Source organism: Oreochromis aureus, linkage group 22 (assembly GCF_013358895.1).
Source record: "Oreochromis aureus strain Israel breed Guangdong linkage group 22, ZZ_aureus, whole genome shotgun sequence".
NCBI lineage: Eukaryota > Metazoa > Chordata > Actinopteri > Cichliformes > Cichlidae > Oreochromis > Oreochromis aureus.
This window is the reverse complement of record NC_052962.1, coordinates 30,518,284-30,534,265: the sequence shown is the minus strand read 5'-3', so window position 1 is coordinate 30,534,265 and position 15,982 is coordinate 30,518,284. Positions and strand designations below refer to the sequence as shown.

Below are 15,982 nucleotides of genomic sequence, written 5' to 3'. Positions count from 1 at the left end.
AAGTCCTAAATGATCAGGTCTCGCTGTATATTGAGAAACCTCATAGTATGATATTATCCCAACAGAGCACTTTGCTCTCAGACTGCTGGCTTAATTGCGGTTCCTCGAGTTTCTAAAAGTAGAATGGGAGGCAGAGCCTTCAGCTATCAGGCCTCTCAGCTCACAGACTGGATTCAGGAGACAGACACCGGCTCTACTTTTAAGATTCAGCTTCAAACTTTTGTTTTTGATAAAGCATATAGTTAGGGCTGGATCACACATTCCTGAACCATCCCTTAGGTATGCTGCTATAGCCTCAAGCTGCAGGGGGACTTCCCATGATGCACTGAGCATTTTGTTCCCCTCTGACCTTTTTACACACTTTCCACTGCATCTCAGTAATGTTTGTCTTCTCTCTCCCATAGTCTGTGGTATTTATTTGTCTTCTATTCTTTCCCTTTTTTACTTTTCTCTCCCCCGACCATCCCGGGAGATGCCTGCCCTTCCCTGACCCTGATTATGTTGCAGGTCTCTTCCTGTCAGAAGGGACTTCTTCCATCCTACTGTCACCAAGTGCCGCTTATTTGTCTGATTATCTGATATTGTCGGGTCATTATCTTACAGCATGAAGCACTTTAAGGCAGCTGTTGTGAATTAGCGCTATAGAAATAAAACTGAATTGAACTGTCACAACTTGAGGTTTACAAATCAATTACTCATACATGAAATATTGTAAAACCACCAAAGATACCCCTCCCCACTCATATTAAATTACACAACTAGTTACAACCAAATTAGGACAAATAGCACTGGTTGCTCTGTGCCGTGAGAAGAATGTGCAGGGACCAAAAACACAGGGTAGTTCCAGATCACTGGTTATACTGCAGGACGTAGCTTAAAAATGATTTATTTTACATTTTTCAGGGCAAACTTTATTTAAACATTCCGTAACTTTAGTGGCACGCTGTGTCACAATCACAATAAAATACTTTTGTCTCCCTAAAAAAATAAAATCTCCCATATTTTGGACATAAATGTTGGCTGGTGTCATTCAGTGTCGGTGATATATTTTAGAGAAATCATTTCACGTGCTGTCTTTCTTTCTCCACTTTCAGGAGGACGGCGCAAGTTTGTTTCGCGGCCGTCCGCCGCCTCAGTCGCTGTACCAGGGTGGGGCCAGCGAGGACGTGACTAGCGATGAGGAGCGCATGGTCATCTGTGAGGAAGAGGGAGACGATGATGTCATGGGTGAGTGAGATTATCTGCAGAGTGATTTTAGTGAGGTTAGAGAGTTTCATAACCAGAGAGTGATAGTTTCAGTTCCCATGATGGCCAGTAAACTTCTGTTTTCTTACTCAGTGTGACTCTGTCAGCAAATACCTAATGTTGGAGAAAAAAGTGTCTCTGTCATGCAGCCCTAACACTTCAGCTGCTAATTGCTAGTCTTAAAATATCACGACCACAACAGCACATAATTCCCAGTGTAGCTGTGAAAGTCTGGAGGCAGCCTTAACAACCTTTGTTTCATTTGCTCTGCAGAAGAAATCAGTTCATAGTCATAGGTGTAGATTTTCCAGTCAACCTACAGGATACTTCCTTCTCACTATTATAAACATGTGTATTTCACTACGCCCAGTAGGAAGCAAAGACTTTTGTTGTTAAAAAAAAAATAACAGTGACGTGACTCATAAGTATAACAATGCCTCTGACAGGGCAGGTCTCGTTCTTCGTCATTAATCTTCCTCTGTGAGCTCACGCAGCTACTAGATCTTTTGTGACACAAGTAAATATCCCTGTCACGCACACACACATGGTATTAAGGATCTGCAGGAGAGAGCGTGCAAATGCAGGAAACTCAGGCAAGATTAATAAACAAAAGGCAAGGTTTAAATGGCTGATAAATACTTAGAAGAGTCCAGTTAGGTCCAGTATAATTTCACAAAGAAAGCAGAAATCTAAAACAGACACACAGAAGGAAAAACCATAAATAGCATTAAAAAAATGGATGTAGCCACCATGATGTCACCCACTGATTGGTGAAATCCCGCCATTTTGGTGTGAGGAGTGTGGGGAGGAAAGGCTGTTTTCACATGGACTTCTATATAACTGGCACCAGAGGCGTCACCCCCTGCTGGTCATTAGAAAGAATGCAGGGTTGAAGCTTCACTTCTGAAGTGACGTTACCGCCATCTTTTTTACAGTGTATGGATAATACTGAGAAAAACTGAAAGCTGAGAGTGGAGAGACAAGAATACAGTGGATGTATACACAGGACTGAGTGGACTCAACTGAATACAGATGAAACTAATGAGGGCGGGGCAGCAATCACAAAGGAACAATATGCAACGAGAACGTCATCACCAAAATAAAACAGGGAGTAAGAAGAAGGAAGGAGACTGACATATGGACAAAACAGAAGGAGACAAAGACAAGGAAATAGGACACACTTTGAAATAGAAGAAAGAGTATCAGTTAAATCGAAACAGGGAACATAACTCAAACATTAACAGGAAAAAAGACAGGGCTATGTTTTTCAAATGACTTAGAATAGAAAGAATTCATTCATCACTCAGGTGAATAGGTGACATAAGCACAATTAACAAAAGACACAAAAGAAGGCAGAGTAGTGAATCGTGCCTGTGTGTGTGGATTCAGCAGGTGTATGTGAAATAAAGCAGGAATAAAGTAATCAGAAATCCTCAGAGCCTCTGTTCTATTTTTAACTGTTATGAACTGTAATAAAGACATTTCAGCCAAAAATTCACGAAAAAGCCTTAAAGTGCTGGATGCTCTAAATGTTCTGACACATAACTCCAGACCTCTCGAAGTGTCCTCCACACTCCCACATCCCAACAAAATCTAAACCCATGAAAGGTTTGAAGTATGCTGTGTGTGTTTTGTGCACTTGTGCCGATATTTTTTGAAGCGAGAAAGTAAGAAAGAGATTAATGAAATTGATAAGGTTAAAATGTTTTGTAGGTGAATAAAGAATAAGTATTAATAATTATTCTAATAATAAAAGAGGTTGTGTGATGTTTCACCCTCAGAAGATTCATGTCCTGAAGGCTCCATCGACCTCAAGTGTAAAGAGAGGGTGACAGACAGCGATGAGGATGAACCCGATGGACAGGTACGTGCAGGGTTTAATGAGATGTTCATTCAACATGTGTTTGTCTTATTTGACTTGTTCTTGGAGTCTGTAAAGTTAGAAATTTAGCACAAAGCTTTTTCTGTTAGATCGAAAGTGATTCTGAGTCATCAGCATTAAATTAGCATCATATTGTTGGTGCTTTATTTTAAGCCTTTTTCTGCATTTCTTTATTCCCATCGAGCATTAAAAACCCACAGATTTTTCAAAGTTACTGTAAGTTGAGAAGAACTTCACATATTAACTTTCCCCCTTTGATCTCTGTGCTTCTCTCTTCCCTCCAGCATGGCTTCCAGCCTGTGGCTCGCTCCTCTCTCCCCTCCTCCTCTCCCTCCATCATTCACTCCGACTCCTCCTCGGCTAAAGGGAACGGTGGCGGTAACGGAGGAGGTCCTGAAGACGGGTCAGAGAAGAAGAGAAAGAGAGGCGCAGACGGAGGAGAGGATGAGAGCGATGGAGCCCTAAAGACAGAGCAAGCGGCAGCGGGTGGAGGAGAAGGAAATGGAGGAGGTGGGCAAGGTGTCGCCTCTCTCTCCATCACCCAGCCTCCTCCACCGCTGGCTCAGCAGAGTTTGACCCCGGTCGGCGTCCGCATGGCCCCCACGATGGTGACCAACGTCGTGCGCCCCATCGCCAGCACGCCCATCCCCATCGCCAGCAAGCTGGTGGAAGGAGCCATCACCCTCAGCACCCTGCCACAGGACAAGAAAGCCACTCTCCTGATTGGGGGTGGAGGTGCTCAGCAGCTGCCGATCACAGCAGGGGGTGGGTACCTGTCGTCCTCCTCCCCTGGTCCAGTCAGTGTAACCCCTGTAGGAGGCAGCAGCCTGCTCACTAGCCTAGGTCTGGGACCCGCTCAAGCAGTGGAGCTCCTCTCCCTACACATCCAAAGCCCCCTACCTGTCCTCCAGCTCCACCCCACTGCTGCCACCACCTCCTCTCTCACACCTCCCGCCTGCCCCACGACCCCGGGACAGGCGCAGTACATCCTGCCCACCGAGAGCCCCTCCTCCCCTCAACTCACTCACCAGCAAATCCTCTCCCTGCCCGCAAATGCCGCCCTGGCCAATGGCGTGCACTCGGGGGCGGGAATCAGAGTCAGCCCCGGGACTAGAGGTGAGACAGAGAGCAAAGATTGGCTGAGAGAGAAAAAAAATGGCAAAAAAAAGTAAAAATGTCTTTCTTTGATTTTTCTTTCTGCTGTTCTTCCCTTCACTACAGTAGATTTGATTGGCTTACATAAACGGGAGATAAATGATTGACATGAGTTATGAGTGCCCGCCGCCCGCCCACGTCCTAATCACTCTCTGTTCATAAGAAGCAACAGGACGTCATTCCACCTTGTTATCAGCAAGGAATTTCACTAGCATCCGTAGCTGAAACGTTCCCTCCGTCTCAGCGTGTCTCCACCCACCACCGCTCCTCTGATGTCTTCACCTCCCCTCTTTTGACTCGATTCATCTGTTCCTCACGCTGAGTGATTTAATTCTCTCTCTCTCTCTCTCTGCTTCTCGCTAATCAGTCCAAACCCAGTCGCCAGTCTTGCAGAGCAAGATGTTGGTTCCCATGGCAACAGTGAGAACCGGGTCTACTCCTCCTCATCCTTCAATTTCCCTGGTGGCTCCGCCTCTTCCTGTGCAGAACGGCCCTGCGACAGGAAACAAGGTAAGAAGACGGTGTCAGAGATAAATACCTGCCAGCCCGGTGGCTCAGAGCAGCAGCGGCGTTAAAACCCGAGTGAAACGACAACAAAGCAGATGACACGAGGACGTTCACGCGTGTTTTACTGATCTGTTTCCTTTTCAATGATCTGATTTGGAGCAAAATTTTCTGTCTGAGTAAGAAAATTAGATTCACACATTACAAGCAGCCTTTTACTCTTATCTGTGAAGTTGTGTTAAGTTGAGCGTTATTTAAATTAAAAGATCATAAAAACTCCACGTGTAGAATCATCAGTCAAATCTGATGTCAGAGTGCTAAATTTGCTACAAAATGAGGTTTTAAAAAGCTTTCTTTCCTCTGAAAGTGAAACTTGTACCTCTTACTTCAGCCCTCTTTGTGTTGCAGAGTCCTCATATACGGTATTTTTCAAATCAGAATAATTTGAATGCCATGTCTCCTTTTTATAATATCTCTTTCAGTGCTCAAGGACACCCGATTTCTATCATTAGTCAGGGGACCTATTATCCTGATTTCCATCTCCATGTTTCTTTCTTGGACTTTATTTACAAGACAACCCTTCTTATACTGAGTCAGTTCATGCACCGTCTGAAAGAAGTTATTTTATCTCTATGATGACCATATAAAGATATCGACTCTTTTGACAGATCTCTATAAGCTTTTTAATTAGAGGATGGTCGTTAACATTAGTGAGGGGGCTGTCACATTTGTGGACTCCAGCTTTGTTTCTCATTCTTAGGAAGGAATTAAAATTTCTCACAAGAACAGAAAAGTTTGAATCGAAGACAAATGCTTTATTAGTAATTGTGCTTTCACACCGTGACCCGAACTGAGTGTGAATTACATGTACGGCATTGCTTTCTTTGTTTTTCGAGCTCAAAGGTCTGCTTGAGATGTTATTATAGGCTGTAGGCTCAGAAACCTGGCTTTAATTCTTTTGATTTCTCACAACCATGAAAATACATTGTATGTTTATAGCTTTTAAATACTGGATACATGACTGAGAGATGATAAAATGTGAAACCTGTTCTCTAAAAAGCTGAAAGCTGGTGAGGAATTAATGGTGTTTTTCTGATTCCCCCACTCCAGATCATCCAGATCGCTTCCATGCCTGTTGTGCAGACCAACGTCCACCCTAGCGGTGCAGCAACAGTACATCCTGGGAGCCCCTATCCTGTTTCCGTGGCAACGGTGATGACTCCCGGTGCTGCGCCCCCACAGACAGTTCTCCTGACCTCTCCACCCACCAGGTCAGTAACACAGGCCTAACACCTGAAAGACAAGCAAAACGTGCCCTGACTAAACTCTACTGGGCTAATGCGTGAGCTGGTCAGAAAGGACTCAGAGAAACTGGAGTTCAACTTTAAAAGATGCTGTCAGATATTGATTTTAGCTGGGTCATGCCATTACTTAATGTGCAGCAAATGCAGATAAAGAAAGTCAACACTTTGAGCACGATTTAATTCTCCATTATCCCTTGCAGCCATGTGAACTATGACACCAACTATAAAAAGCCTGACACTTTGCAAAAGACAACTGTTACACACGGAGAAGTTTCTGAAAGTTTCTTCAAAGCTGGAATCATGACGTAGTATTTTATAGACAGTAAACTAATTTACACCCAACATTTAAACCATATTTATTAAAACAAACCCAATATTTACCCGACCCAGCTGCAAATAAATATTTTCTTCATACAGACTGTACAGGGGATGAATTTTGATACACATTTTGAGTACTGTTAGTGTCTTAAGTTATGTAACTACACAACTAACGATACAACTAATGAGACAGCAACCAGCTAACTGATCCAATTTTAGAGCCTTCTGGAGAATTTTAATGCATTTATGCAACACATAACATGGTTTGCTGTGCAATTAATTATACTAACACACTGTGTGAGTTAGCTTTGGTGAGTTAAATTCTAGTATGTTGTTAGTCTGTTAGCAGATATGTGTCTGTGCATTGCAACCATACAGTTCATGGATGCAACCGTCTATTCAGGCTTGCTAGCATTATCTAATAACTTAGCTCTCCACTCGCTCGTCTTGTAAAACAATAACAGGGCTAAAAAAGTGCAAAAAAACAGCATGGGAGAGGCAGGATAAGAGGGCATGAACACAGTCTGACAAAAAACAGACACACTAGATATGCACAGAGGGCTGACTGGGGAACAAAGCAAAGGTGAAAGCAGTTAAGAAAGGCAAGTCAGACATTCAGGAAGGGAGGGAAAAGTAACAAAGGCAGGAAGTTAGATTGCATTAAAACATATGACTAACCTAACATTCAGAGTAAAATAGGACGTAACTATAAGGCCGATAACTCACTGGCAAACATGAAGTCAAAGTCAGATAATGCAGAAGGAACTAGAAAACACAAAACCAAGAAATTAGGACCATGATGCCGGTGGCTACGACCATCTTTTACATACGCTAATCATTTTATTATTATTTTATGTATTATTTCTGGTCACTACTGATATGGCTTTTTTCTCGTCCAGGATCACGTATGTTCAGTCAGGTCCAGGTGTCACCACGGCAACGCACCAGCAGGGTCCACAACCCCCTGGTCCTGCATATCTCCAGTCTTCTCTGGCAACCCTGGGCTTCACCGCCATCGCCCCAGCTCCACAAACCCTGGTTCAGCCAGTCGTTGGTCAGCCTCCGCTACTTGCCCCAGCTCAGCCTCTAAGCTGTCAATCACAGAGCTCTCCGGGACAGACAGCGGCCACCACCGGTCGTCAGGTAAAAAGAGATTTGCACAGTATCAAATATCACTGCAGTGTAGAGGTGTGTGAGTGAAAGTAATGATAAAGATGTGAAGAAAATTACAAAAGTAGTCTTCATGTACATGTTTAAGTACCAGACTTCTTCTAAAACAGACCCCAGACAGTTCAAAGGGACCGTCTCACCTGTTGAAGGAGTACATCCATGACTACATTCTCAGACATGAGAAGTTTCACATGTCGCCATCATTGAATACAATAATTAGAATTCATATTCGAGAGAAAAATCAACAATTACTCAGTGTGGTGCACAGAGAACAAGATACACACTGTAGGCTTTGTAGCCCCTGTTTTGGATGAATTCCCACCATCTCTCTCGGCAAAGTCTAAGTCACCACAATCATTAATCCCACATTTGGACGTGGCTGTTGATTTTAGAGAAAGAGAGGCCTTATTCTAACTGGAAACATCACAAACCAGTATGAGATGTGGATTTCCAAAGACCAAAAGGCTCAGCAGGTGAATAAACCCACCCAAAACATCACAACATCACTGGGATCAGTGGACCAAAAAAAGAAACTGTCCAACCTGCTGCCATCTGGCAAGCAACACAGAAATAAAGTAAAAATAACTATATTAACCCAACTTAAGTAGTTACTAATTTATGGTATTAAAATGCTAATAAAAAAAGTACTTCTGTAACTGGAGGCTGTAGCTTACTTATACCACTCTGTGTTGCAGTCGAAGTCACTGTTATGTTTTGGTTTTTCTTTTTAAAACAGACACTACAGACTAGTTTTCCTCACTCGCCAGTGGAATATGAAATAGTTAAACATCATCAGAGCGCAAAACAAAACAAACACACAGTAATCAGCCTCAACACTAAACCCACTGACAGGTGAAGTGAGTTAGATCATCTGGTTACAATGTGATGGTCTGCTGGAAAACCTCGTGTTCTGGCACAATCCACAAAATCTTCCCGATCAAGCATCAAAACAAGCTGGACATACAGATCCCAAAAGTATCGTTGCCAATGTCCCGGAGTTCACAGGACGCCAGCAAAGACCCGGTGCAGGGAGGGGTCAGACCTGTTTTTGGCAGCATCGTGTCTTTTTTAATGCTGTTGCTGTTCTCTTCAGTCTATTTCACCCGCTGACATGCCTGGTTTCCTGTTTCCTTCTTCAGGTACTAACTGCCATCTACCCTGCACCACCCGTTGCTCTGCCCACTGGTGTGGTCTCAGTGACGCCTGTGCCGCCTGCAGGGGCGGCTCCAGCTCAGGATGTGGCGAACCCTCCCTCTCCACTGGCTGTAGGGCTGCAGGGTTCAGCGGTGGCGACCCCTCAGCCTGGCATGGGAACAGAGGTGGAGGTGAAGCACGAGAGCCAGCTGGACGCTCAGAGTGACGCTCAGGGGTTGTCGAGCTGTGTCACCAGCTCCTCGACGGGCACCTGTACAAGCAGCATCATCGCAGGTAATGGTCCACTGATTTAGTACACTGGTGGATTTATTTGTACTTATCTTATAGTGTAGTGTGGGCTTAAGAATGTTGAATGTCATCCCTCTTAGAGAGACGTCCACTTGTAAAGGAAAATTACAGCAATGTGCAACTTTTTTAACTGGATAAGTAATTCGGTAAAAATGATCTATTTTGTGTTTTAGTGAAAAAAGAGGAGGACACCACTTTGCGCATCAAGGAAGAAAATTTGAGAGATGGATATGAGAGAGAGAAACAAAGTGAGATGGACGACGAGCGAGAGAGCTGTGACAAGAAGCGAGGCAGAGAGACGGAGAGAGAGGAGCTCAGCACGGGCAACAGCAGCAAAGAGGTGAACAAAGCCGCCTTCGCTCATCTAGCAGTTTCTCACATCAGTTTTAGATAATACTTTTTATATCTGAAGTTTTTATCTGTTTACCATATGTTTCTCCGAGTGAGTCAGAATCAAACCAAAAAATATCTGTGAATGATACAGATTCTAATTCAGAACTTGTGTGAAGTGATTTTGGAAGTTTTCACAACAAATCACAATTTTGAAATACAATTAAGAGATTTTTGAACAACCACAGATAAATGTGGGGCGGCTATTTAGATTTTTTTATTTTAATTTTGGTTACCGGTGATTATCAAATCATGGTAGTCAAGATAAAGTGATTATTTTTTACATTTCACTTTTCTCCCATGAATCGAGTTCCCCGTCCTAAAAGGTTGTGCCAGCTCCAGATGCTGCCTTCATCTACCACTATAAAATTAAAAGAAGGACTGGTGATATTTCAAACAACATATAGACAGATGTGCCTTGAGATTTTGGCTCACCCTTTAGTGTGCATTGGGAACAAAGTATCTGTAAGTCATTCACTTAGAGGAAGTAAAATGTTTCGACATTTGAGCCTGAGAGAGAATCAAAACTATCGCAGCTGCTTTTGTCTCTGAACTGCATCAAGTGTCCGTCAACCAGTCTGCTTCCAGCAGCTCTCCACTGTCATCCTGCCCCCGTCCTCCACCACAGACATCCAGCAGTGGAGGTGTGAGCCAACAGAGACCTCTGCTTGCCCACACAAGGCATCCACACATCAAACCCTTTTATTTTTTCATTTGAGTTACGTTTAAAGTTCTTTGAACTTTAAACCTTAAGTTATTACAATTATTACAATTATTGGCCAAAATAATTCTGCGTTGACAGGAGAGTTTAAAAAGCTCCTTGTGTCCTCAGAAACAACCACACCAACAGTGTTTTAACAGATGAAAACCTTGCACTCTGTTCCCAGGCTGGACCTCGTTCCCCACCTCCACCACCACCCTCAGGTTTGGAACCCCCTCCTCCTCCACCTGCAGAAAGAGATCCTCCCTCTTCCTCAAAGAAGACCAAGTTTCGGCCCCCGCCACTCAAAAAGACGCCTGACCCTCATGACAAGTAAGTGGGTTGATAAACCTTTATGTCAGAGGACTTCTGAGATTCTAACGTTACTTCTTATATTTTCTACAACTGTGTGGGTTTGTTGGTTTAAGCAATCTCAGATTCAGACTGTATAAACTAATGTGAAACGGGTAAGTATGCATTATAATGAAGCCAGATTTCATCTTTGGCTGCAAGAAAAGCTTTTATTAAAGTCCAGAGCTGCTCTCTCCGTGGTCAGACTGAAGTTTCATAGAATCGTTGCCAAATCAGAGAAAAATAAGCCAAGTCTGCCAGCTCTTTCTGGCTTTCTGGTCTTGGTAAAAATAAAAAAATAAAAAGAGTTCCCTTCATTTTAACAGTTTACATATTTTCAAGCTGAGAGAGCGCATACAACAGGAATGAATCTTATGTAATTTTGGCAGCTTGAAGGGAAAATAGCAGCACCCTGGACAGGACTCCATTTGTTGACTTTATTAATGAGCACTCGTTTTAAAGCGTAGTGGCATCCAGGTCTGTTTTTAGTGCACGGCCAAACCTCCAACTTTCTAAGATTATGGTGGAAACTCTGTTTACTGAATGTGAGTGGGCAGAGTGCTTACTCTTGATGTTCTTTATTTAGATGGTAGGAAAGTAGCGTGGAAGCCGCAGAGGCGAGAAAGTCACGGCAGAACTCGGCCTTAAGGAATGTGAATACATTCAGAGGTCGTCCCTTGATACTTGAACCACCGCACAACTGGACTGTGTTTGTGTGTGCAGGCTCCTCTCGGAGACGTACTTTGAGGAACGCTTTGCTGAGCTGCCAGAGTTTAACCCAGAGGAGGTCCTTCCCTCGCCCACTCTGCAGAGTCTGGCCACCTCACCGAGAGCAATCCTGACCAGCTACCGCAAGAAGAGACGCAACTCCACGGGTACGAGTCAGAAATTCAGAGAAGACTCCAAACTTTAGATCTGAACAACTGATATCCTGTGGAACAAAATCTCCACATTCAAAGTCTCTGTTCTTCCTCTTTTCCTTTGCTTGCCTTTCTTTATTCCTCACACCTCCGTCTCCCTCCAGACCTTGAGCTGACTGGGGAAGACCCGAGCTCCCCGAGGAGAAAGACTCGTCGCCTGTCCAGCTGCAGCTCAGAGCCCAACACCCCCAAGAGCGCCGCCAAGTGTGAGGGAGACATCTTTACCTTCGACAGAGCAGGTATGACGTGTACGGCACCTACACTCTATCAAGAGATGCCGAGATGGCCTGACACTGGTTTGACGGGCCTTTCTGTGAAACCAGGTCCAGAAGGCGAGGTTCCCCCGGGAGAATTAGACAGGGTTTCGTACTCGTCTCTGCGCAGAACATTGGATCAGCGTCGGGCCCTTGTCATGCAGCTGTTTCATGACCATGGCTTCTTCCCCTCAGGTAAGCTAACAGTAGATAAGACATGGCGTCACAGGATAAGCAACATACTGAAGCTGCAAACCTGTTAATAACAAAAGCAGTAATGATGAAAATATGTCACAGCTGTGTACTTCCACCAACCACTGTTTACACAAAGCAAGTCAAAAGCAAAATCACTGTCAGACTGAAGCAATGAAAGAAGAATTTGCATTTTTCAAATTATTATTTAATCATTTATTTAAGTGGGAGTTTCCATTGCTATTTTTTCAAGAAAGATATTTACGAAAACACACACAACACGGTACAGACACTTAATACAAAAAAAGACACCAAATACACCAGACTTTAGAATAATCAGATAAATTATAGTCCAAATAATTATAATCCTTTAAAACGCTGTAACGAAATAAGAAAATGTAGCTTCATACATCTTCTTATTTCGTAGCTCGTCCCATTCGTAGGCAGGAGAGCATTTTAATGTGTGTATCAGAGGTCTAGCTAATGTTAAAATGTCCTGTGACTGGACTTTGGTATGCTATTTAAATGTTACAACAAGGGTGCGGAGGTAGACCTTCCCACTTTTTCATAAAAGATACAATGATGAGTGAGAAAAGCAGCAGTCTGTAACGAAGAGAATCGAAGGGCTTTCAAAGTGCAAAAATGCCACCAAAACCTGCTCCAACATAATTTCCTTCTCCCTCTCCTCTCTCCAGCTCAGGCCACAGCTGCCTTCCAGGCGCGCTACTCAGACACGTTTCCCAACAAGGTGTGCCTGCAGCTGAAAATCCGCGAAGTCCGTCAGAAGATCATGCAGACGGCCACGCCAGGAGCCTTCGAGTCCGGAGCGTTGGCCGAAGCCAGCCCTGCCTCTTCCCACAGCTCCTCTTTTAATCAATCAACCCGGGAGGATGCAGGGGTGGAGCAGCAGGGAGACAAAGGGCGGAGCCCCGAGGAGCCGAAAAGCGAGGGATCGTAAGCTGGAAAGGGCAACGAAGTAGAAGAATGGAGGAAAGACAAAGAGGGAGAGAGAGAGGAGTGCGTTAACCAGTGAGGTCCTATCTACTGGCGCTAATCTCCATCAGACCTGGGCAGAAATGTGGAATGTGGTCACAAATTATTCAAACTACTCAAGGCGCGCTTGGATCATCTAATCAGACCTTAAAAAAAAAAATAAAAAAGCCTCAAATATGGTCAAATCACATGCAAGTCACGATGAGTCAAGTGCTTCTTGTATTGTTTTCGCCGTTTATTTTCCAAGTATCCAGATTATCTTTAGTTAACCCTTTTGCCCGGGTCTGCTCTCAGCACATTTGTACAGTAGTTTGTAGTTTGACACACAAACTCTGTGGTACACACTCTATCTCTCTGGCACACACACACACACACATGCATACAGACACACACACCAGCCCTGGTGCATATGTAATCTCCAGCATGCACATGATCCCACAGAAACACACATACACACTTAACAATCAGACTGTTACTCTTGGTTGGCAGCCCCCAGGAGTTGCTACCAAGGACCATGACACACAAAGGCACTTTGTCACTTATTGTGCAGATGCAGTTTGCTGTTGCCAGCCAGCCAGCCAGCCAGCCCTCAGATGCCATTGACTTGACCTCTTTCTCGTCCTCCCACTCCTCAGCACAGTGGTCAGGACATAAAAACACAACCCCAACGACCTCCACTGATATTCCACAGCCCCTCGATGCTGCAAGACAGACAGCACACACACATACACAGTACACGCACACACACGAACACGCGTCCGTACAGCGTGAGTACACAAACACAGTCAAACACCACCACCACCCCCGCCCCTTGGTCTGACCAAGCCATCGGCCTGCACAGTTTTTAGTGATTGTAGTGAGAAGAGAAACTGAAAGCATGAAATTTTATTCGCTCCTGAAAAGAAAAACAAAACAAAACAAAAAAAAAACAAAAACAAGAAGGCAGGAGTCGTGATGTAGTGTGACCAATCTTTGCACCTTCAGTTTATCGCCATTACGAAAGACTTGAGTCCTCACTGGCGGGAGCTGATGATCTATATGTCTGTATGTCTGCCGGGGGTCATGACCCCCAAAACCTGTGCAAACAGGCACCATAAAGAGATTATGTAAAGAGACTTTTAGGTTGTGAGGCTTTGAAGAATCAACGTTAAACTCGACACCGACCAGCTCCCAACAGAGCACGGAGAAAAAGGGCGGAAGAAGGAGAAACTGGATGCAAGATTCATATTCCAACGACAGGAAGACGTGACAGCGGTGAATACGGACAACATGACGAGAACCAAACTTCTCTGAATCCCCCCCCTCCCTCCCCCCATGGATATGATGTTGCTTTCTCTCATTATCGTGGAAATAACCAGTTTTACCGTGGCCTGTTTTTCTCTCTCGTGGCTCTATTGTGTTTCTTCTCCAGCATAAAAAAAATAATAACAACAACAACAATGAAACTCTGGACAAATAAGGGGACAAAAATCAGCGTGTGCCCCGTCTCTCCCCTCCCTCCCCTTCCTCTACGATTTCTCACCAGACACAGAAGCGGGGGAGCAGGGGCGTTTGTCGTTTTGTAAAACGTTGAAATCAGGTGTTTGCACAATTTGTGCGGCCCTCCCCGTCTGGGGGCCGCCACAAGTTAAATCAGGAAAGTATTGTTTTTAGAGATTGTTTTAGTAGTTAAAAAATAATAACTTGTTCCTTATGTTATCAATCATCCTTTTCCTCCCTCCCTGCTTCCCACCTCAGCCCTCTCTCTCTCTTTCTCCCCCCTTTACTGCTCTCCTCCCTCCGACCCTCAAGTGTTGTCTGAAAGTGCCCTTAAGCACTGGTCCCGGGTCAAGCGCTATGTAGCTCAGGATGGTTCTGGTTAGGGTTAGTTCAGGGAAAGCAGATCCTAGACCAGCACTGGAGGGCAGTCTCCGGAGCCCTCCCCTTGTCCCTCTCTTCTCGACACTTTATCCTTTCCCATCAAATGGTGCAATAGGACTTTTTTTTGAAAATGGGTGGGTTATTTTTTTTTTTTTTCGGGGCAAGGCTCTGTGCCATAGATATTAAACCCAGTCAGACAGTGAGAGGGATGAGCTGTTGTCTATAAGTATGGTATAAAAGAAAACAAAAAAGAATCACGCAATTATTGTTCTTGTTGAAGCGATAGAAAGTATAACTTACTAAAAGTCAAAGACAATTTTTAAATAGCACTTTTTGGCTCTTTGCTTCTCGGGTGAAGAGTGGGGGTAGTTATTATTATTATGGGTATCTCTATAATTTCTCTGTATACAGTTGGATGTGTGAAAAACAAATATATATACCGGTATTTCCATATATGTGCATTTAGGTCTGTGTTTGGGTGTTGTGTGTATGTTTTGGCACATGCAGGTAGCGTGTTATCACAACCAACCTCTCGTTCTTTCACCACGCAGCAACATTATCAATAGTATATTTTTCATTGTATCTACATTCTATATTCTACTCTAGAGACAGTATTTTTATAGTCACCATGACTATTTTGTCTGCCATCTTGACTGTTATCAAACCCAGTTGATTCAGGATATATGTGAATATATATATATATATATATATATATATATATATATATATATATATATATATATATATATATATATATATATATGTAGATATATATATATCTATATATATATATAAATACACGCAGGTAAGAAGAAGACTATCAATTCACATTACTTTGGGGTTAGGGCTGTAAAGTGTCTGTCTGCATGCATGTGCAATCACATGCACGCATGCACACACCCTCACAGACATATGTGCATACACACACGTATGCGTGTACACTGTATGATTGTGCTTAAAAATAAACTGTCCTTACTTTGGAGAAGGAAATTTTAGGATGAGCGATGTGAGTGTTATCTCATAAGCAGGCATGTTGACCATGTGCAATATTTCTAAACAACAAAAAAAAAAAGACTAAATATTGAAAATATTAAAGTTCTAACACAACGTCTTATGTGCTTGCATTTATTTCATGTCCCTGCATTTCTTGAGTCTTCTATAATGTCGTGTGTCTTATTTGTGAATCTGTGTCGGTGGGAGATGAATCCCGGACTGATTGCAATCTCAGCAAAATCATAATGGCAGCAAAATCCCAAAATCCCTGGAACAGTGTGTGCTTCTCCAGCTGGCATTTATCGAGC

General features: G+C 43.6%; 1 protein-coding gene across 4 annotated transcripts in view; it reads left to right on the top strand.

Annotated features, from left to right (window-relative positions):
- The window catches only part of cica (capicua transcriptional repressor a), a 52,871-nt gene extending 37,062 nt beyond the window's left edge, over positions 1-15,809 (top strand). For 3 of the 4 annotated variants that reach the window (XM_031754785.2, XM_039605484.1, XM_031754786.2), the window contains 13 exons: positions 1,095-1,227; positions 3,027-3,109; positions 3,412-4,243; positions 4,650-4,792; positions 5,897-6,057; positions 7,308-7,551; positions 8,718-9,006; positions 9,195-9,361; positions 10,299-10,444; positions 11,186-11,337; positions 11,487-11,621; positions 11,706-11,831; positions 12,524-15,809. In XM_031754785.2, coding sequence (XP_031610645.1) covers positions 1,095-1,227; positions 3,027-3,109; positions 3,412-4,243; positions 4,650-4,792; positions 5,897-6,057; positions 7,308-7,551; positions 8,718-9,006; positions 9,195-9,361; positions 10,299-10,444; positions 11,186-11,337; positions 11,487-11,621; positions 11,706-11,831; positions 12,524-12,786 — 2,874 coding nt within the window. In that variant the 3' untranslated portion in view covers positions 12,787-15,809. The remainder of the gene's footprint in view (positions 1-1,094; positions 1,228-3,026; positions 3,110-3,411; positions 4,244-4,649; positions 4,793-5,896; positions 6,058-7,307; positions 7,552-8,717; positions 9,007-9,194; positions 9,362-10,298; positions 10,445-11,185; positions 11,338-11,486; positions 11,622-11,705; positions 11,832-12,523) is intronic. The other variant, XM_031754787.2, reaches the window with a different exon arrangement.
- Positions 15,810-15,982: the final 173 nt, after the last annotated feature.